The sequence below is a fragment of the Penicilliopsis zonata genome (assembly GCF_001890105.1).
Source record: "Penicilliopsis zonata CBS 506.65 unplaced genomic scaffold ASPZOscaffold_1, whole genome shotgun sequence".
NCBI classification, from domain to species: domain Eukaryota; kingdom Fungi; phylum Ascomycota; class Eurotiomycetes; order Eurotiales; family Aspergillaceae; genus Penicilliopsis; species Penicilliopsis zonata.
The window spans coordinates 2,929,580-2,949,583 of NW_019208911.1; the positions used below are offsets into that span (position 1 = coordinate 2,929,580).

At 50.0% G+C, this 20,004-nt stretch overlaps 5 protein-coding genes across 5 annotated transcripts in view; 2 read left to right on the forward strand and 3 right to left on the reverse strand.

Moving 5' to 3' along the window:
* Positions 1-4,825: 4,825 nt before the first annotated feature.
* ASPZODRAFT_54679 (hypothetical protein) lies at positions 4,826-7,501 on the reverse strand (the record flags this gene model as incomplete). The annotated part of the gene is made up of 5 exons (XM_022728481.1): positions 4,826-4,922; positions 4,988-5,114; positions 5,185-6,925; positions 7,020-7,118; positions 7,187-7,501. The coding sequence occupies 5 exons, from the start codon at positions 7,499-7,501 to the stop codon at positions 4,826-4,828; spliced, it is 2,379 nt and encodes a 792-aa protein (XP_022586113.1).
* Positions 7,502-10,044: 2,543 nt separating this feature from the next.
* On the forward strand, positions 10,045-11,233 carry ASPZODRAFT_54981 (hypothetical protein; the record flags this gene model as incomplete). The annotated part of the gene is made up of 2 exons (XM_022728505.1): positions 10,045-10,107; positions 10,199-11,233. The coding sequence occupies 2 exons, from the start codon at positions 10,045-10,047 to the stop codon at positions 11,231-11,233; spliced, it is 1,098 nt and encodes a 365-aa protein (XP_022586114.1).
* Positions 11,234-12,071: 838 nt separating this feature from the next.
* ASPZODRAFT_127712 (hypothetical protein) lies at positions 12,072-15,279 on the reverse strand. The gene has a single exon (XM_022721821.1). It carries the CDS (start codon positions 14,911-14,913, stop codon positions 12,370-12,372), a length of 2,544 nt encoding a protein of 847 aa, XP_022586115.1. The 5' UTR covers positions 14,914-15,279; the 3' UTR covers positions 12,072-12,369.
* Positions 15,028-17,994, forward strand: ASPZODRAFT_431789 (hypothetical protein). The gene is made up of 5 exons (XM_022728335.1): positions 15,028-15,291; positions 15,377-15,624; positions 15,682-15,987; positions 16,044-16,188; positions 16,247-17,994. The coding sequence occupies exons 1-5, from the start codon at positions 15,142-15,144 to the stop codon at positions 17,891-17,893; spliced, it is 2,496 nt and encodes an 831-aa protein (XP_022586116.1). The 5' UTR covers positions 15,028-15,141; the 3' UTR covers positions 17,894-17,994.
* Positions 17,995-18,094: 100 nt separating this feature from the next.
* Positions 18,095-20,004, reverse strand: part of ASPZODRAFT_148862 (hypothetical protein) — a gene marked incomplete at both ends in the record, with an annotated part of 6,664 nt that continues 4,754 nt past the window's right edge. Inside the window, 2 exons of the mRNA XM_022725426.1 lie at positions 18,095-19,748; positions 19,846-19,896. Of these exons, the coding sequence (XP_022586117.1) occupies positions 18,095-19,748; positions 19,846-19,896 (1,705 nt within the window). The remainder of the gene's footprint in view (positions 19,749-19,845; positions 19,897-20,004) is intronic.

Consider the following 20,004-nt stretch of genomic DNA (forward strand, 5'->3'; position numbering starts at 1 on the left):
GGGGGGGAGGTAAGACGGGCGAAGAGAATTAGAAGAAAGGAAAAACGAGCCCCTGGAAGCGACACCGCATCCGTTGGTGTGTTGTTTATTCTTCCCCCCTTCGTTGAATTTTTGTTTCCTTAAAAAAAAAAAAGAAAAAAAAAAGGTGATCGTGGGTTTGGAGTGTGAGGCGAACAGATAAAACCACCAGGTAGTAAACTGTCTGGTGACACAAGACGCGCAAAACCCACTACTTGTCAATAATAATTAGAACAGAGGCAGGTTGAAGATCACAGTCAGGGATAGGCTTGAGGTATGATAGATATGATAGATACTCCAACGGTGGATGTGTCTTGCTGGGGACGTACAGGTGAAAATAATAGTAATACTAATCGATCGAGATAAGGAGGAGGAGGGATGGAAACTCCTTCTGACCCGGTAGAAAGAAAGTCGAGTTGGAGTGATACCGAAAGTGGAGCAGGGAGGAGATGGGAAATACAGCGTACTCCGTACAGAAGGAAATACCTTTAGAAGAAGACTTCAGGAATGACTAGGTCAGGCCAGGTATCAATTCACAGAGAACTGAAGAATTGTATGGAGTATTAGAAGCTCCTGGCACTTCCTTATTATTAACTATTTGCTTCTAGAGGGGGAAAACTGCTAGCAACAAGTGGGGTTTTCTGGGTACATGGTATGATGAAACTGTATCCATACAAATGCAGCTACCACATACCCATCAGAACTGCCTGTGTGGGCTCTGTGGAGATGTGGTTCTGGGCGGTACAGGCCCCACTATGAGATCGAATGGAACCAGCAGTAAAATACCGAAAAAATACATGCCGATAATGGTACATACATACCCTAGTATTAGTTACCAGATTTTTACCTACGTAGTTAGTTTGGTACCTAGGTATTTACCTCTAGATAATTTAGGTAGATGGGAGAGTTAGATACATCAATGAACGTGATGCCCCATTATTCTGACTTCATGTGCTAAAAAAGGCAGCTGCTATCATTTATAGAGGCCAAACTTGGTGACAGTTTGTGGCTTACATGGATGTTGCCACACTACATTAGGTACCAGATAGGTACCTACTAGAAGGTAGTTAACTAGTACAGAGGTAAGTACCTACCTACCTACCTACCTATTCTAATTCATGTCCACCGCAAGTCCTCAAATCCCGTACTCCATCTCCATACTTATGCACTGCCATCTTATGATCCTTTCCTTTGCCAGACACCCGAGTCACCAATAACACTGATCATTGAGAGGTGTATGGAGTCAATCTGTCAGCTTGAACTCTATTAGGTCGATACATCTCATTGTTCTCCTCCTCTCTTCTTTGTTCCTCCCATTCAACCCCCAGACAGCGAGAGCGAATGGCCGATGCCCCCTCTTCTTCAAAGTGCAGGGGAGGCTTGGCTTTGTTCCCGTCTTGTGGAAGAACGGGAGCTGCAGCCTCTTTGCGCCACGACAGATGCAATGCAGCCGGACCGCTAGTCTATGACCATAATTGCTGGCATAAGTATCTGTCTATGGATGAACTGCTATCAAAATGAATAATAAAAAAAAAGAAGGGAAAAAAAAAAGGAAAAACAAAAAAACCAATCAATATCTCTGACACATGCCAAAATAAGAGAAATATACTTACATGATGTTTTTGACATTCATGAGTCCGACTATATTATTATGCTTTTTATTCTATCGGTACTTTACTTCCGAGGTTCCTAGGCCAATAACTACGGAGTACTAGGAACCTAAGGTAGGTAGGTTTACACAGAGAGAGAGCATCGAACTGATGCTCATTTCTCAGGTATCTTATCTAATATAATAGCATCCAATGGGAGCCATTGGAACTCTGTTGCGGCATGTGGTTGCCGATCATTACCTTGAGGTACTGTCACACACCGCCTTGCATCCACATACTCGGTACAGCGGTTACCAGGTGTACAGCTACCTAATCTTCCATGTAGTAGAGGTACAGAGTACGGAGAGGAGAGGAGGAGGGACTACCTAGGTTCTTTGGAGGAGGTGAACCAAACGATACTAACCAGATACCTCGGTACCTCGCAACCTAGTATATCTATATCCAATCTCTGTACTCTGTGAACAATTAGTAAATGAACTATTTACCTTACCCACATACCCAAGTAAGTCAGGTACATGTAACTACGGAGTATCTAAGGTAAGTGCTTTTATTCCTACTAAGGGAGGTACCTAGCCTGGTACGGAATACTCCGTTAGGCAGTCCGTCACCAAGACGGGAGGGAGGGACATGCAGCAGCCAATGATGCACCCGCTCAGACGTTTTGACCTCCTTCTGACTTTCGCCCCCTTCTCTCCTTTCGGGCGGCTTGCCGGTGATTTGATGGCTGAGACATCCGCTGGGAAATTTTCCGAGAGCCTAAGGCAACAGGAATCCTTCTCTTAGTAATTACCTTACTCCATACTACATCACAATGATGAATATTATTATTATTGTTAATTGCACTCCCCCTCTATTATTGCCTAGGTATAATCACTACCTATGCCCAGGTGATCACTGCTACTACTACTACTACCTATCCGTCCCGTCGGGTCTGCGCCCAAGATATTTCCGCCACCCCGGCCACCGTTGAGCCAGGCCTGACTAAGACAACCTTATCTGGACAGCCATTGCCATTGCCTCCTGATATGGTACCTAGGTAGTAAGTAACCTGGAACCTGGAATCTGTCTCCGTATACTATACAGTACTACCTTGACTCACCTGCAGTTCCCCAATTTCTCCTCACCAAGTGTCACTCCTACGGAGTATAGACCTACGTTTGAGTATTAGTTATCTAGGTATTCCGTAAACCCGCTCACTCAAATTTCAGGCGCCTGGCCTAGCCCTGGATGTGCTTCCAGGGCTACCTATCAGTTGCTGGGGCTCCGACCCGCCAATCAGCGCGGCACGGCTTTTCCAGCCAATCAATGGCGTTATATAGATTAGATAATCCAGAGCACGGTGATCAATGCCGTCCTATCCATGGATCCGGGCCACTCTCCGTATCAATCTATTATTGGATAATAATATTACTTTCCGGTGGCCGGGGAGGAGGGTCAGCCACTTGCTTGAACTAGTTAGTCCGCCTTGTTGACATACGTAACCGCTTAACCTACCCTACTTGTATGGAGTACGGAGTACGGAGTATACTTAGTTCTTAGTTTTCCCTGTGGTTGCTACTACCTACTGTTGGTGGAATGTCTCCCTACCTCTAATAATTGCAACACCTAATCATTCAATACCTAATGATTCCATAAAATTGAGTGTAGATAGTGACATCATAATCTTCCTACCACCGAGTTTCTGGCTGATCTCTCGATTTGAGCTCAGGTGAGTCCTCCGTTACTACTCTGTATCTCCGTATTCCGTCCGCCGTACTAGTCCTCCGTAAGTCTGTGACTCCAAAAACTATCTACTGACGTCATCCTTCCTATTCCAGAGCTGAACATATTACTATGAGGTACCTAACCGAAAGTGACAGGCCCGGACAAGGGGGTGATCGACAGCCCCCCCTCCCCTTCGTGTGGCGTTTCAGTGAGCGCCGAGTACCGAGTACTCAGTATAAGTACAGTTCTTTTGTTGTCAACTCTTTGTGGAGTTCGAGTGAACTACTAACTACTACTTAGCTTAATAGTACCTAACTACCTAGGTGGTCGACATGATTTATTACTCTGTACACTCCTTCATCAAGGGCTAAAATTCAGATCAATTGACGTAGTACTACTGAATAATAAGCACATGTGAAAGACACCCCATAGGCAGAAAATTATTTTCCGAGGAAATTAACTTTGCGCCGTTGTACTTTTGCTTCTGCATCCGGAAAGATGATATGATATGGCGATGGAGTATCTGATATATTATGTTGCAACTGTTCCACTAGTTACTGAGTACAGAAAATCCTTAAGTAGGCGGAATTACAAAACGCAACTTTAATTGTAATATAATAAGCTTTTGGTGACAATACTCCGTAAGGTAAGGTAGTCAATGCTTCATGGCGGAAATACAAATCCTCTCCAAAGCACTGGAATAACTACGGAGTACAGCCGAGATCCGATCAGCAAGCCTAAGGTCCATTCATACTAGTATCCATCTCATCAAGTAACTAGATACTAGATACTAGATAGGCGACACCGTTCTAGATTCTTTCGTACTTTGTTGAACCGAGGCACCGGTATCCTCAACCCGAGAGGTCGTTCTACTTCTACCCGTACAACGTCCAAGAACCATTACAACCCAATGAATCATTATGTGCTTGCATGTATATATGCACTGCCAGTCCGTCCGTGTGTCCGGCTTGATCAATTGTATCCTCAGCAACACCCTACAAGAATCACCTCAACGCAAAACCTGCACTGTCTTCCATATAACGCCGTCTCTGGGACACCCACATATTCGAAGCAAGAAAAACAAACGGTGCTTGGTATAAATACCGCCACGGACTGGGCCCTCAAAAAACACACAAAAAAATTTACCATAGAGAATGAAAGCGATCAAAATGTAACCCACCCCCCGTCGAAGAATGCCCAAACCTGGAAAGTTCATGCGAAATCGTGCGGCGCAGATGCACAAGAAAATAACATCGAAGGAACGAAATGAGAAGACGGACTATTAATTATCGTGTAAAGGAGGTAAACCTGGTTTTTTCCCCCCCTCTCGTTTGCCCCGCTGTAGTTCTATTCGTCTGAGTACGGAGTAGAATATCCACAGAAGGGACAGGCAAAAATGGTGAGGCTGATGGTCACCGCCAAGATTGACGATGGAAATGGATGCGAGTGGTGAAGAAAGAGTGATCTATCGACTCTTAATGCGGTATGCATGGTTAGTGCATGATGATCAGCGAGAATCCATCTACCCAGGCACCGCAGGAACCAGAAATGCCGGCGATTTTGTACCCAAGCGGCGGGATCAATGTGTGCCTGAAATGGTTTTGTCAGTCCGGTCACACTTTGCTGATGATATGTACCAAGGGGAGAGAACTGACCCTGAACCGCCGGTGGCGTTTCCATATACACCGGATTTTCTTCCCAGGCTCGTGAGAATTTCGATCCCATCAATCCAGAGACCAGCTCGGACATAGAAGCCTAAGAGAATTTCGCCACGTCGGGTATCTACAAGGGGATTAGCAAGAGGTTCTTTCTCTCTCTCTCTCTTTCTCTTCCCCCCCCCCACAAGACTCACCAAATACAAACTCATCGCCGCCCGGCTTCCCCCCACGCTTGCCAAAGAGTTGACTAGTGGCATCCTCGTAGCAAAACTCGATCCCGTCCAACGCAAAGCCATGATAGACTTTGATGGACGTTAAAAGTTTGGTCTGGATGAAAGCACACTCGAGGAGGAGCTGTTCCGGTTGGCTGTCCTCAAGTTGCGAGAAGCCCAATTTTCCTCCCCTGAAGCCAGACTGACTGCCAGGCAGTTTGACTAGGGACAGCTTGGATTTTAGAGTGCTGACATCGTTGACCGTGTAGCTGCCCAGGGCGCCCGAGAAGACAGAAAGTTTGACGAGCTTCTTCTTCTCCTTTTCGGTGCCAAACAGCCGCTGACGTAGTTCGCTTTCGGTGACGGTGATCTGCTTGGGCAGTCCGTTGCCGCTCGACTCACTGTTGAGGTATTCGATGAAGTTGTGACACACGTCATCCCCGTCGGTGGACAACTCGACAAAAGCCAGTCCGGACGAGGCGGTAAACAGGATCTTCCCGTTCTCGACAGGCCATACCTGAACGCTATCGTCTGAGCTAACGGGGGCATCGTTGGGTAGCCGGAAACAGGGGTGGAAACGGAATCGCAACGCATCCAGACGGTGCCAGCCACACTCATCTTGTGGCAGGCAGATCTTGAGACCTTGGGTCTTGGTGCGAGTGGCAAAGGACTCGCGCGTGGTGAAGGTCCGGTTGAGTCGAACATAGTCTCGCAGCATCACGCCGGATTCCTGGTGAGGGCACCCGAAAAGATGGCCGACCTCGTGCAGGTGCGCGCCAATGCCGAGGGTAGCCGACTCCCAGTTCGAGCCGGCCTCCCCGCAGTCGTTGGCGAGGAACTCGGGGTCGGTGCGGGTGCAGTCGGAGAACGCATCGACGACCTCTTCCAGACTGGACGGATAGCTCTGTAGACAGTGAGAGCCAAAGATGGCCATCTTGATGTCGTCGCCGCCGGAACCGAGCGCGGCGTGACCGGTGATGGTCTGCACGGCCGGGTCCCAGTGGGCATCAAGCAACAGCACCGAGACGTACTGCTTCTGGCCCGGCTGCGGATTGAAGTGCTTCCGCACAGCGTCCTTGGCGATATTGAAGAGCTCGCCCTTTTCCGTGGCGGGCCCGTACTGCTGAGCGATGTTCAGATCCCGCAGCTCGGCGACGGTCTTGTCGCTGCGAACAATATGGATCTTGGCCTCGTTGCGCATCTGTCCGTTGACCGCATCGCGACGGTTCAAGGTCCCCGTCTGCCATTCTTCCTCGAAGCGGAAGCATCGTCGTCCCAGATTGTTGCGGAACATCTGCTCCCCCGTGAACGCCTGCCACAGATATGCTGCCATACGGTACTTGCGGATGGCGGTGTCCAGCCCACTGCCTTCCCGCTGGATGCGTTCCGGGGGGGCATCAAAGGTGCCGTCCGAGTCCCGGCCGAGGAGGATGACCAATTGTAACGGCGGCGAGTTGACCAACGGCAGATAATTGACGCAGATCCAGGTGGAATGGATGGCGGGATGATTGCTTCCCGATGAAAGCTTGGGAGAGGAAAAGTCGAATCGCAGCCGGTTGGGACCCGGAACCAGGTGCACGAGGGTCTTGAAGTGCGAGGCGGTGACAGGCCAGCTGACGGAGGGAAAATTATCTTGGTGGTGGAAAACGGTGACAGTTCCGTCCAGCGGATGCTGTCTGGGGTCTCCGATTTGACCATAAACAAGTAAAACTTTTTGATGAACCTGTTAAGGGGGGAGGAGGGGAAAGAAAACCATCCCCCTGCTTTTAGCGAGATGTAATCAGAGATTAAAGATAACGATTGTTGAAGCAGCATACCCATGAATTCTCCGAAACGGAAATGATCCTCGGTGCATAGGGGGAGGTGGGGGTGGGCGAGCGGATTGTAGCGTTCACAGACAGGTTGCTGCTTCCGCCCTAATAATCAATAGGTAAGAAAGACACGGTCAGCACTCCGATTACAAGGCAGAACGTGGCGAACGTACATATGTACTGCTTCGCTGGGAGGGAGAGATGGGCGACAGGCCCGGTCGTGGTGTGACGAGGACGGGCGGGCCGTTACTGCCGTTGCCATTGGGGCTGCCGCCGTTGATATTAAACGTGTTCAAAGACGGCAGATTGGGCGAGGACAAGTTTGGGCGGATGGATGAAGGCGGGGTGATGGAGCTGCGAGAGGACGACTCCAAGGTGGAAGACGACTTGCCCGAGGTCATCTCACCATTGTGTGAGGCAGTCTCGCTGGACTTGTTGGTCCGGAAGCTGGCCCGCGAACGGCGTCGCAGATCTTTGAAAAACGGCATAATATTCTCTTAACGATGGACAACGGTCTCTTCTCTCCGACGACAGTTCAGCTTCACCTTTCCCACGGCCACCTCTCATTCAGTTGCGGGTAATCAGCGATGGTAGAATCTCGACTCGATTGGCGTACTGTGGTGGTGGAAGGAGGAAGAGAAAAAGAAAGAAGAGGAGGAGGGGGGGGGGGGAAGAGGGGGTCGGCGAGAACGAGCGGCAGGGGCGATGTCGTCAGAAAGAGGAAGGAACCTCCAGGCAACGATCCTTTGCGGTATTCAGGAGAGCGAGGATAGATGCTAACTAACTAACTAGTAGTACTCGGACTGTCGAAAGACTCTGCAGAGACCACAGAGAGAAAAAGGAAGAGGAGTAAAAAGAAACGAGATATAACTAGTTAGTTAGAGATAGAGGGAAAGAGGTTGGTCTAACCAGGAGAACAAGACCAAGAGAACAAGAGAACAAGCCAGACAGCACAGATTCAGGCTTATGGTCAGTCAGGGTTGAGCAGTGCCTCCACCCCTCCCAAGCTAAGCTGGCCAAGTTGGCTGGTCGATGGTGGAGCAAGCAGCAAGAATCGTTGCGTCGCGTAAGAGCGAGCCAGGCCAGTGAGACAAAAGAAAATCCTCAAGTGCCGTTTCACGGTGGCCAGCAGTGGAGACGATCGACTGGCTTCTTATCTATCAGACAGACAGCAAGATCGTGGGATTCAGAGAGCTCAAAACACGGCTTTTTTATTAGTTAAACCTACCACTACCATCATTGTTATTACTACAGGTAGTTACAACTGAGTTCTCTATCTCTATTGTCGTCATAAACATTCCGTGTTTTGGTTTATCCGCCTCAGTTGCGCCTCTCCTGATCCACGCCCGAAGCTTCAGGGGGCCTCTTTTTTTTTTTTTTTTTTTTTTTTTTTCTTTTTTTCTTTCCCTCCCCCCTTCTGCTTTTCATTTGACTTCCACTTGGTTCACATACCTCGTGCTGGCTGCAGTGCCTATTACCGTACATACGCCAGCTTGCCGAAAAGGATTGGGACGCGAGTCACGATCCAATGGTAGACAGTGGGTGTTGTTTTTGGTCGCCTGTTATCTCATTCCTTGTTTTCTGGCCTCCACAGCCGACAGTTACAGCAGCCTATGAAGCTAACGCTTCCGTAGGTACATAAAACTACCAACCAACTAAGCAGGTTATATCCTAGGATGAACAGCGAACACATTTCGCTCATCTGTCGTACAAAACGCGTTTGACTGTCTAGCAGTAGATTGTCTATGGCCAAATAATAATAATAAACCAGTGTAGTACATAGCGTACCCGTACTAAGAGTTCAGATGGTCTGTAGATAACTCGGTACAGAGGCTATTATTAGAATAGTAGGATCGCAGATCAAAGACACACCATTAGCCAGAGCGTCAAGCTAAAGTGATCGGTGGAAAGCGGTTGAATATTATGTACTCCGTAGTAACTATGTCTCAGTCACAGCAACATGTCATCGACTCGACAGTCGCTACTCTGTACCCATGTTCTGCCATCGAGGCCTAACTTGACTGCCAAGGCTCACGCCTGCATAGCAACAAGCCTGGAACGGAGCTCATTGCGCAAGCGCCAAGGGCCGTGGTTTATTCTTGGTATGGGCGCTGGAATGGATCGGAAATTTCTTTCCAGCGCTCCTTTTGATCCACTCCGATCAACAAGGAGGGCCGTTTCCGAGCACTCATCATTTGCACTTGGGTGTCCCTAGTGACGAAATCGTAAGAGAGTACACGGAGTATATAACTAGTCCTTTCTTGTAGGAATTGGAGAAGGGGAACCATAAAGTACGACGAGTAGTTAAATGGTTTGTGTTGGTTTACCTTGATAATGCCTGCCTATTCATAACCTGATCGTCAGCGACCTCTTCAACCCGACTACCTGAGAATCATAGGAGGATACAAATTTGACTTCGACTTATTAGGTTCATGGGGGAATAATTATTCCTTCATTTTTCAAGACTGTAGTCATGGTTATTGTGAGTGTGTCATTCCAGCGCGAGGGTTTGCGGATGGCACGTCCTGGGCGCGTCTTTGCCTACCAAAAGATCCACCCGCCAAAATAAGCCCTGGAGTTCAAACCCGCCGGCTGTTTGTCATTACAATCAATTCTTTAGATTTTTTTTCTTTAATTTTTTAATTTTTTTTTTTTAAACTGTGTCCACTCTAAACGCAGACAGCCACAATAAAGGATTGCTAGTTATCGATTCTATTGATTATTGCTTCAGCCTTCCCCTTGCCCCCTGTGTATCTCGCTCTTTAATTGGAAGGCCGAGTTGCTCCCAACCTAAGGGTCTATCTTTCCCCAGTCCCTTTGTCGGGCTAACCGAGGCCGTATGCCAGGCTGCGTTCCCTTTGCTCCTCCCCCAGGGCCCTCCACTCTCTTGAACCCAGCCCTACCGCTGCTTTGCCGGCTGCTGTGACTACAAGTTCCGACCCTTTGCCCCCGTCTCCGGTGTTGATGCCAGTCTCGGGCCTTGCTCTCGGCTCGAAAGCATTGCGGCTGTCCACCTACAACTACGACGGCCATGTCTCGCAGTCACTCGCTAGGCTCTGCGGAGCAGACGATCCGCAAAATTGACATTGCTCAGGTAGGGCGTTTGCTTCAGCTATCTCAGAACTTGCCAGAGTCTCGGTGATGGGGCCAATCGATCTTGGCTAACACATGGATTCTACTACCAGGTCTCCCTCAGCCTCCAGGATCGACTCGGCCTCGCCAAAGTCAAATATCAGAACGGTCGTTTGCGTGCCCTGAACCTAGATCAGCAGCAGGATGGCCGGATGGCGTTTCTGGGAAGCGACAAGCCTTCGGATTCCTCGTCGGATGTCTCCAACAGCCGCCACGAAACCCCGATGACCTCGCCCCCCTTCCTCGCCTCAGCTACCTACTCGAAAGAGCTACCCAGGTCGGCACGGAATAGGCATGCGGTCACCTTCAACTCAAGGGTGATGCAGCCGATGTTGTCCGCGGGGCGGAAGAGGGTTCGATCCGACTCGATCACCGACCGGCCGGCCAAAGTGTCTCGCGTCTCTTGGAAGAGCTCATACCGCCTGCCGGAGTCCTCGCCAGGTTTCGATCGTCATTCTGCCCGCCGGCACCACCGGTATCCCCCGCCCTATATCTCCAGGCCGGCCACTGTCTTCGAGGCCTCCTCGCCAGCCCGCCGTGGTGGTCATTCCGACGATGGACACGACCCGGATCTCCCCATACACAGCTTCCAGAATATAAGTTCAATGGTGAACTCTTCCCCGCCCCGGACACCCCCACCCAAGCATGCTCGTCTTCCGCGGAGCGAGAGACCCATGCAGAACGACGATGGCGCGGATTTACTGCTCTACCTGGCCAACTCGCCTACCCCGGCCAGCATCGCCAAGGGCACCACCCATCGGGACTTCCCCCCGTCCACTCCACCAAGCCAGCATGCGGTCCTGCCGTCTCTCACCCCTACACCGGGAGGCGGCGGAGTGTTCCCCAACTTTGGCACGCCGAATCAGCAGTTCAACTTTGCCGATTTTGTCAATGTGACACCAAGCCCTGCCCAGCCCCCTTGGGGCGGTCGTACCCCCGGCGGGCCCTCGAGAACCCCCCTTGCCATCAAGGACACGAGAAAACGGCTCAATTTTGACAATCTAGTCCCTCCAAGTGCGGAAAGCCCTAGACAGCCCATGAAGGGAGCCGGCCTAGCTCTTCAGCTCGGCGAAGAATTACGGCCCTGATCATGGCCTCTTCGTCTCCATCTCCCTTTTCTTCCCGATCAACGTTTTCATTTAATATGCCCCCTTTGCTCCTTTTCCTTGTGTCCAATATACCTTTTATGACCACTTATGATCCAATATCATGTGCACATCATCATCCCTTGCATTGTTTATACATACCCATAGCATTTCTTTTTTCTCTTCCCCTTTTCCCTTTTTTTCTTCTCAATCATTCTCTTTCCTTTGATTTTCTTTACCAATTACTAGTCATGTCTCCTTTGTTAAAGTTCTGTTATCTCATCTACCGAGTATTCGGTAGTATTCCGCCCATTGGCTCCAGGCCATCAAATTATCATTCTTTATTTCCTAAACCATGTAACGTGTCTGCAGGTCTGTCTACCAGTACCTGACCTACGTCTATCTCTGTATATATCAACTACCACCTGTTGTTGTATGCTTAACCTATATTCCATTTAACTATATGCCCTGTTTAATATTAGTCAACTATTAACCAGATAAAAGCAATGTCTCCACTGGTGCTTACTGCGGCTGAGCCTGACACAGTATGGAGCAATCCAGCAGTTTCTTTCTGCGTTGGTACTCCGTAGTAATTTTCTGATTACCCTGTCGTGTCGCGTTTGACACGTGTCAATGACGCGTTGATTTCGCGTTTATTGATTCCAAATACAGTTAGGACAATCTCCATGCTCTATCTTGGGACCTGGTTTTGATTGGTTAGTGGTGCGGGGTAGCTCCAGGTACAAAGACCTACCTTAGAAAATGTATGTACTCCGGAGTACTCCGTAGGTAGTACTAGTTACTCCGTACGGCATAACTGTAGTAGGGAAGATTTATGACAGTGAGATTTTGTTTAATTGATTGACTGCCAGTGTTATCTATAAAAGGAATCCTGACTATTACTATAGAACATATATAACTATATAGCCATCTAGAATTAAGTACTCCATACTCTGTACTTCTGGTGGCACATCAGTATACTTCGTAGCCTTTGAGCGTGCAGGTTTGCTGTCTCTCTGCCATGCGGAAATGGCTAGTACCCCGCGTTCCACTGGCAGCGACAGCTAGGAGCCTCTGTTTGATAGCGGAAAAAGATATTCAAGAGTTAGGCTAGATTGAGAACTATTCCATGGAGAAGATTACTCTTCTTGCCAGCCGAGCTGTTCTGGTTCGCCGGTAGCAGGTTCCTTGGAGCGGTCGCTTTGGTTGCGCCATAAAAGAGCAAGATAGTCGGATGTGCTTGCTTCATCGATGGACTTATCCTCACGGACTTTGAGAAAGCGGGGGAAGCGCAGACTTAGCCCACGCTCCTCGCTCACTAAACCGATCGCAGCCGTGTAGGTCGGACTGAGCGTGATGTCCGCAAAGGCCATTTCCCACACTTCCTGGGGCTCAAACCAAACGTCTGGCTCGCCAGAGTACTCGACGTAGCTTGGGCGCGAGATGAGGTTGGAGCTGCCCTCAGCATACTTTTCTTTGTTGGCCTGGTAGAACTTGTCCGTAAATCCAGACATACATTTGGTTACGGCCTCAAAAGCCCCTGTCTCCGGATTACGGACTGCGAGGAGGATCGGAGACCACCACTTTGCCTTCCGTCCCTGGCCGTGCCAGCCTGCAACTGGTATAAGGTCCAGAGTCTCGGAGGATGTGCTGTAATCTTTCTTCACCTTGAGCCAGGATTCGAGGCGTTTGTCTGGTTCATAGGTGGATAACAGAGCTTTGCGTCGGCTGCCTTTTTCTCTTGTCTCTGTCGATTGAGCTGCATTTGTGGAATCATCATTTCCGGGCGGGAAAGATTGGTCCGCCGCATCAGAATCGTCGACAAAGGCTGCATCATGGCTTTGGATTGTGCTTGGTTTGTTATTATCGAGAACTTTGACCATGATGCCTTCGCACTTAGTATCGGTTGCGCTCTTGAAAAATTCGAGAACCGCTTCTGAATCGGCAGATGTCGCATCTATACTCTTGACCCACGTGAATCGATTGGGGATCTCGACAAAAAGACTCCGTAGAAGCGATCGTCGCTCACGAAATGGACGGTCCAGTAATGGCTCTCCGTTGAGAAACATCAAGTCGAAGGCAAAGAGACATACATTGACTTTGATGGCACCGACATCGACATTCTTTTTGGCGCGGTTCGTCAAAATCTGGAAAGGCTGAAGCTCTCCAGACTCCTGGTCAACGGCGACTACTTCTCCTTCGAGAATGAAGCTCGAGACGCCCTCTCCTCTTAGTTGAGGCACGAGAGAGACAAGATCAGGATACTTCTCGGTCATCAGTTCCAAATGTCTAGAAAAGATTGACACCTTTCCTTTAACGTCACAATGAATTTGTGCACGCTGCCCATCATATTTGTACTCGCAGCTGAAATCTCGTCCTTGGAGTTTTGTGAGCATGTCAGACAGATCTCGAGTGATGCTACCCAACATCGGTCGTAAAGGCACGTGCAAATCCAGGCCGCACCGCACAAGGAGTTCGTCTGTGGCTCCGACCTCAAGGAGGCAAGGGACAAGATCATTGTAGTCTGGGTGTCTGGCATAGCAGGCTTTCACAATCTCTTCGGCAGCGTTATGGATCCCAGCCAGCTCTTCCTTCTTCAGCCGTGCAAGATGATCTAGAGGACGTATAGGAAACGTTGCCCCTTCTGGTTTGGAATAGGTGAATGCTCGAGAAAGCGCAATGAGCATGGTAGTCTTCACTGCGCCAATACGCAAATTCTGTACCAAGGTTCTGACGATGTAACGGCTTTCTTCAGCCCCTCGCGTATCTTGGAGAAGTTTCTCGACAATTCGCTGCTTCGTCTCCTGACTACCCGCACCCTTTGTCATAGCAATCTTCTTCAATGACTGGTACACACCCTGAATAGTGAGAGGCTTCGGTTTTACCAAAGTGAAGCTCTGCCTTTTCTTTGCTTCGAAGGCCACGTCCCCGGCATCTCCATATTTGTCATAGAGAGTTTTGAGCCCCTGGCTGTTCAAGCCGTATATCTTTTTTAACGCCTTTGAGATTGCTGATCCTCCCAATCCCAGCTCCAGGTCGATATATGGCGGGGAGATAGAATTTGTAGCAAGCCATACCGCAGGCAAAAGACTGGCAGTGTTCCCTTCTATTAAAACTCGCAGGAAGTTGACCAGCGTGTCGACGATCTTGATCCGGCTCGTAGTGCTGTTTGCAAGCACAAAGGCCCTTGTCAATAATGCATATGTGGCATCACCACCCTGAGCTTCCCAATGCACTTGTAGTGCATCCACGTATTTCGATGGCTTGAAAGTCAACGGACTCTCATCGAAAGGAATACCGAGAGAGATCGTATCTTCCGTACCGACGGAGGACTGCAGTGCAAGCGTATTCTTTCCCGGAACTTCAACCAATCTTTTTGTTGATAAGTCTGATAATCTGGTAATCTCTAAAGTCGATGAGGTTGCTAGTGGTGGCGCGGAGTCCTCTTGCGAGACCGGATGTTCATCTACTGCAGCCTCTTCACGGTTCCACTCTGCCTGGAGCTTCCTAGCAAGAGCCTCATCCGACAGTGACTGCTCTGGATCTTCTGTGATGGAATCAGGTGCTTCCTCTCTCTGTTTAGCAGCTGAAGAAGCCTGGCCTTGGAAGAACGACGCAATGCTCCGTGTCTGTTGGATCGGATCTGGGCCATTCCTCTTGCGTTTTTTGGTAGGACTGGGCATTGCTTACCCTCTAGGTAGATCCAGCGCACAGAATTAAAGTCATCCTCAGCCTGGCTGGTCTCGTCTCGCTCGCAGACCAAGTATTTTGTACGGCTGGATAACAATGACGTTGCTGAGGCGGAGTTGGCAGTGTCTGGAACGCGAGCTCCACATGCCACCGCTTAAGCTCTTACTGTCACTAAGCGGAGATCACAACACATTGCGCTTCACTCCCCCGCGGCAACCATCATGGCGACCTCCGCAGCAAGTCTGTCTGCAGATGAACGGGCCCGAGCAGAAGATTATTTGAACGATAAGATCCAGGTATCTGCAGACTTGGAGAATTTGGATGCGTTGCTCTCAAGCTTGCGTGCTCAACATGAGCTTCAACAGAAGCAGGTAAGACACCAGGGCTTCCACCAGGGCTTCCACCAGGGGCTAGTGAATTTGAACTACTCCAGGATGAACTTTTAATTTATTTTAGTTATCAGAAGCCCAGAAAGTGCTTTCCGATGCCACAAAAGCGCGCGATGACCATGTCGAGGCCTTGCGGCAGCGAGCCGAAACGTTCAACGAGCAACAAGCGGACATCGACCAACGGTTGAAGGAAATTACCCAGTCCGAAACGAGTGATCAGGCAGTGCAGAAGTTTGAAACAAGTATGGAGAAATTGCAAAAGCTGGAAATTTCGACAGGTTATGTCGAGCTTCTCCAAGAGGTGGAAGAGTTGAGGTATGCTCGGAGACCGATGCATCTTATCAATGAAATGTTTACTAAAGGGGCATATAGCAAGGAATCATTGCAGATTATCGAATCTACCCCACTTCTGGCTCTAAAGCCATATGCCCGACTGAGGGATATTGTCCTCGCCTTGCGAAATGCTCAGCCTGCTGCCGAGGGCGCGGCTCCTCACCTGATCGACCATGCCGAACAGTTGGCATTGGCATTGAAGAAGCAAATAAAAGACAATTTCAACGGACGTCTCCAAAGTACGCTTGAGAAAATGAAGTGGCCATCAAAGAGTCTTGTTCTTACAGATGACTTGATCGCGGAGTGGACGAACCATGTTGAGTTACTTCTGGAATTGCAGATACCGTGCGAATGTTCCTTCTCTTCTTTTAGACAAACTCCACTGACTGTTTGGGTTCTAGCGAGCTTGAGCAACGGGGTTCTGGTCCTGAATCCCCGGCTGTATCTCCTCCTATTCTCTTCCCCCTCGAGGTGATGGTCCATCCACTTGAGCTTCGGTTCAAGTACCATTTCAGCGGTGACAAACCAACGAACAAACTTGACAAGGTACCGTTTCTCCTTGATATCAAAAAGAAGACATTTTTTCGCTCTGACGATCGAATAGCCTGAATATTTCTTATCACATATCCTGGACCTGGTTAACAATGAGAGTGGTTTCTTTGCGCAATACCTTCAGCCTATTTTAGATAAAAAGTCTCAAGCCGTGAAACCTGAACTGGCATGGAACTTTTTTGATGCTTCTCATGCATTTATTACGGCGCTGTTGCCAATTATCAGGAGCAAAATAAGCACATTTCTTCCTCAGATTTCAAATTATCCTCAACTTCTCAGTCACTTTGTTCACGAGGTGATGAAGTTCGACAACGAGATCTGTGAGACATGGAATTATTTGCCAGACCCATACAGTAACGATAGATGGGAGGGAATGGCCTGGGAGGTCTTGACCAACCAGGGCTGGTTTGATCGTTGGCTCCAGGTCGAGAAGGATTTCGCCTTGGCTAGGTACAAGGAAATTATCGACGCCGCAGACAGTGGCCATATCGATTATGACGGTGTTGAGCATGTGGCTTCTAAGCCCACAAAAGCCGCGATTCGTGTCAACGACCTCCTTGAAACGATCACAGAGCGTTACCAACCACTGACGTCTTTTGGCCAAAAGTTACGATTCCTCATTGACATTCAAATCACCATTTTCGATCAGTTCCATGAACGCTTGCACTCCGCTTTGGAAGCGTACCTCGCGATGACCTCGGCCCTTGGCCGCACTGTGCAGGGTGCTGACGGCCAAGCCAGCGTGGAAGGCGTTGCCGGCCTAGAGCGCCTGTGTCGGGTCTTTGGCAGCGCAGAATACCTTGAGAAGAAAATGCAAGACTGGAGCAACGATGTGTTTTTCGTGGAGCTCTGGTCGGAACTTCAGGAACGGGTTCGACAAAATAAAGACAACGGCCAGAACGTCGCGGGTACCATGTCAGTCGCGGATGTAGCGTCACGCACTTCCCAAGCTGTAGCAGAAAACCATGCTCATGGGAAGGACTCAAAGTCCGAGGGTGCTCTTTTCGACGAGACAGCATCTGCATACAGTCGACTGCGGCTCCGGTCAGAAGCCATTATCACATCCACGCTAATATCCAACACGATCTCTGCGCTCAAGCCATACTCTCGGACGGCCACATGGGCGACTTTATCGGCGAGTTCCTCCTCGCCAGAAACTCTTATCCCGCCTTCTGCAGATCTCGCGGCAGCAACACGGACTTTGTCCACGAACATCGCCTTCCTCTCCCGCGCCTTAGGTATCGCCCCCTTACGACGCATCGTCCGCCAGCTCCTCCTCTCTATTCAGAGCTTTATCTGGGACAACGTTCTCTCGCGACACTCTTTCTCTGATGCGGGCGCTTCCCAAATGACCAGTGACATCAATCATCTCTGCGACGTTATCGATATGGCTGTTGGGCACGCCGGCCGCCGCGGCGACTCGGAACGAGGAATGAAGAAGCTCTATGAGGGCCTCGTGCTGCTGTCTCTCAGCGCCCACACGACTGACAGCAAGCTCCCCGGTGAAACAGGCGAGGGTCAACAACAGCCTCTAGAGACTGGCGAAGAGGCTCAACTGTCGCTGTGGGAGGTGGAGAAGAGGCTTTTCAAAGACAACGAGAGCGCTAGAGCCGTGCTCGCGGAACTCAAAATCGAGATTCTCACGGAAGCAGAGTCCCGGACGGTGGTGGAAAGAAGAGTGGAAATTGGAAGTCAATGATTATGCTGGTCTATATACTCGGGCGAGGCTTTACGGCCTGTACCTTAACTATCAACTAGGAAAAGTTAATTCAAGGGCATACTTATACAGCCGAGTTCTAGTTTTTCCATGTACCCCACTCTATGATTCTATGTATAAATGCACTTTTGTAAATCAAATCACTTCATATGACCAGCAGTGGGGATGGAGCAATCCGTAAATCTACGCGTCGCATTGATGTACGACAGGTCCATATCCTCGTTCCCCAGGTCTATTCCATCCCCGTCCGATGCGAGGCTTATGGCTTTCTGCTTTCTTCAACTTCTCCACAACCTCGGGCCCGGTCTCCTCAATAGCACGAATGAGGCTCTCCACCGTCTGCTTGGAGGTAAGGATGTTGACCACGCAGCGGAAGAACTTGCCGTTACCGACGGCCTCCGCGTCACCACCGCTGGGGGGAGCAAAGTCGACCATAAACCCACGAGACACGATGGCACGCGTTACCTGCTCGACGACTCTGCTGTTCTGCCTGCCGCGTTCGGGTTCGTTGGAAACGACCCCGCTGCGCGGGTACACGAATTGCTGGCCGGGGGTGTAGTAGAAGCATACCTGGAGACAAGGGGGCGGGTTCTCGCTGATGAGAATAAAATTGGGGTTCTGGTCGACGATCGTCGCCAGGTGGGCGGCCACCTCGCAGGCCGAGTCTATCTGTTGCTCATATCCTTGGGTGCCGTAGTAGGTCCAGCCAAGAAAGAGCTTTAGCGAGTCCGCGCGCCGGCCGCACTGCAGAGTCAGGTCCGCCAGATCCCACACCTCCGGTGGTGAGTCGGCTGTTATCTCGGTGGCTGCGTCCGAAACAGAACCGTCTTCGTCACTGTGGAAAAGATAACCTGCCGGCAGAGTGTTGGCGCGGTGGAATTGGCGGATGTCAGAGGCCAGGAGGAAGGAACAGGTGATGGGAGCACCAAGCATCTTATGAGGATTGATGGCGATGCTGTTTGCCTTTTCCGCCCCAGAGAGCTTTCCTCGCTGGCGCTGGGAGAAAGCAAAGGAACCACCCCAAGACCCGTCGACGTGGAGCCAGAGCTTGTGCCTTTTGCAAATGGCAGAGATCTCGTGGAAGGGGTCGAAGGAGCCCATGACGGTCGTCCCCGCCGTCGCATTGACGTAGAATGGCGTTCGGCCCTCGCTCTGCGCTTTCTGGACAAGCTTCTCCAACTCGGTGGGGATCAAACGTCCTCGCCTGTCAACAGGGACGCTCCACACGGCACCGGAACCGAATCCAAGCATCTGCGCTGCCTTTTCAATGCTGTAGTGGCCGTGAGCGCTTGTAAACAACACAAAGCGGCGATCACCATTCCCGTCCTGTTTCGTACTCGGGTAAAGGGTATTACGCGCAATGACAATGGATGTCGTGTTGGAAGCCGAGCCACCTTGCATCGAGGCTCCACCGGCATACGGTCCATCAAGCCCGAATAAAGCCGCCAGCCGTTTGACGGTGTACTTCTCGATGATCGTCAACACTGGAGACACCTGGTATACATGGACGTTGGTATTCAGCGTCGCCAGGATCAGCTCCGCGGCCAGTCCCGGTGCATTTGTAGAGGCGTAAAGTTTGTCCAAGAAACCCTGGTGCCAGGTGTTGACCGAGTGCCGCAGAATCTTCTGAAGAGCTTCGATGAGACCATCTTGTCGAGTGCCCTTCTCTGGTAACTCAAGCTGCAGAATGTCCTGTAACTCTTCTGGTCGGCTGTATTCCACCAAGGATGCTCCAGGCCTTGAATCCTGGCATTTCAAATCACCATTCTGCTGTGTCTCACCGAATGGATTTTCGTCGGCGGTACGAATGAAAGGGATGATGAGATCTTCAACTGCTCTTAGAAGCTATAGAAGCGCAATTAGCCTCAGGTCAACAGCCCAAAGAATTCCCAAATGCCATACGCAGATTTATCTCAATGCCTGCCTAGACTTACCTGTTGAACTTCGTCGGCGCGACTGACTGGAGCCGCAGCCTCCAGATTTGACTGCGTCGACTCGCTGATTGTGTGGCTCACCACCATTTGTAGCAGCGAAGCTTTTAATTCTAGACCGACAAACCGAACCAAAATAATATCCCAAGCAGAAGTATATCA

Coding starts and splice junctions, on each gene's coding strand:
- ASPZODRAFT_127712 (XM_022721821.1), bottom strand. CDS start 14,913: ATGCCCAGTCCTACCAAAAAACGCAAGAGGAATGGCCCAGATCCGATC.
- ASPZODRAFT_431789 (XM_022728335.1), top strand. CDS start 15,142: ATGGCGACCTCCGCAGCAAGTCTGTCTGCAGATGAACGGGCCCGAGCA. Junction 15,625..15,681: donor CAAGAGGTGGAAGAGTTGAG/GTATGCTCGGAG, acceptor AGGGGCATATAG/CAAGGAATCATTGCAGATTA. Junction 15,988..16,043: donor CTTCTGGAATTGCAGATACC/GTGCGAATGTTC, acceptor TTTGGGTTCTAG/CGAGCTTGAGCAACGGGGTT.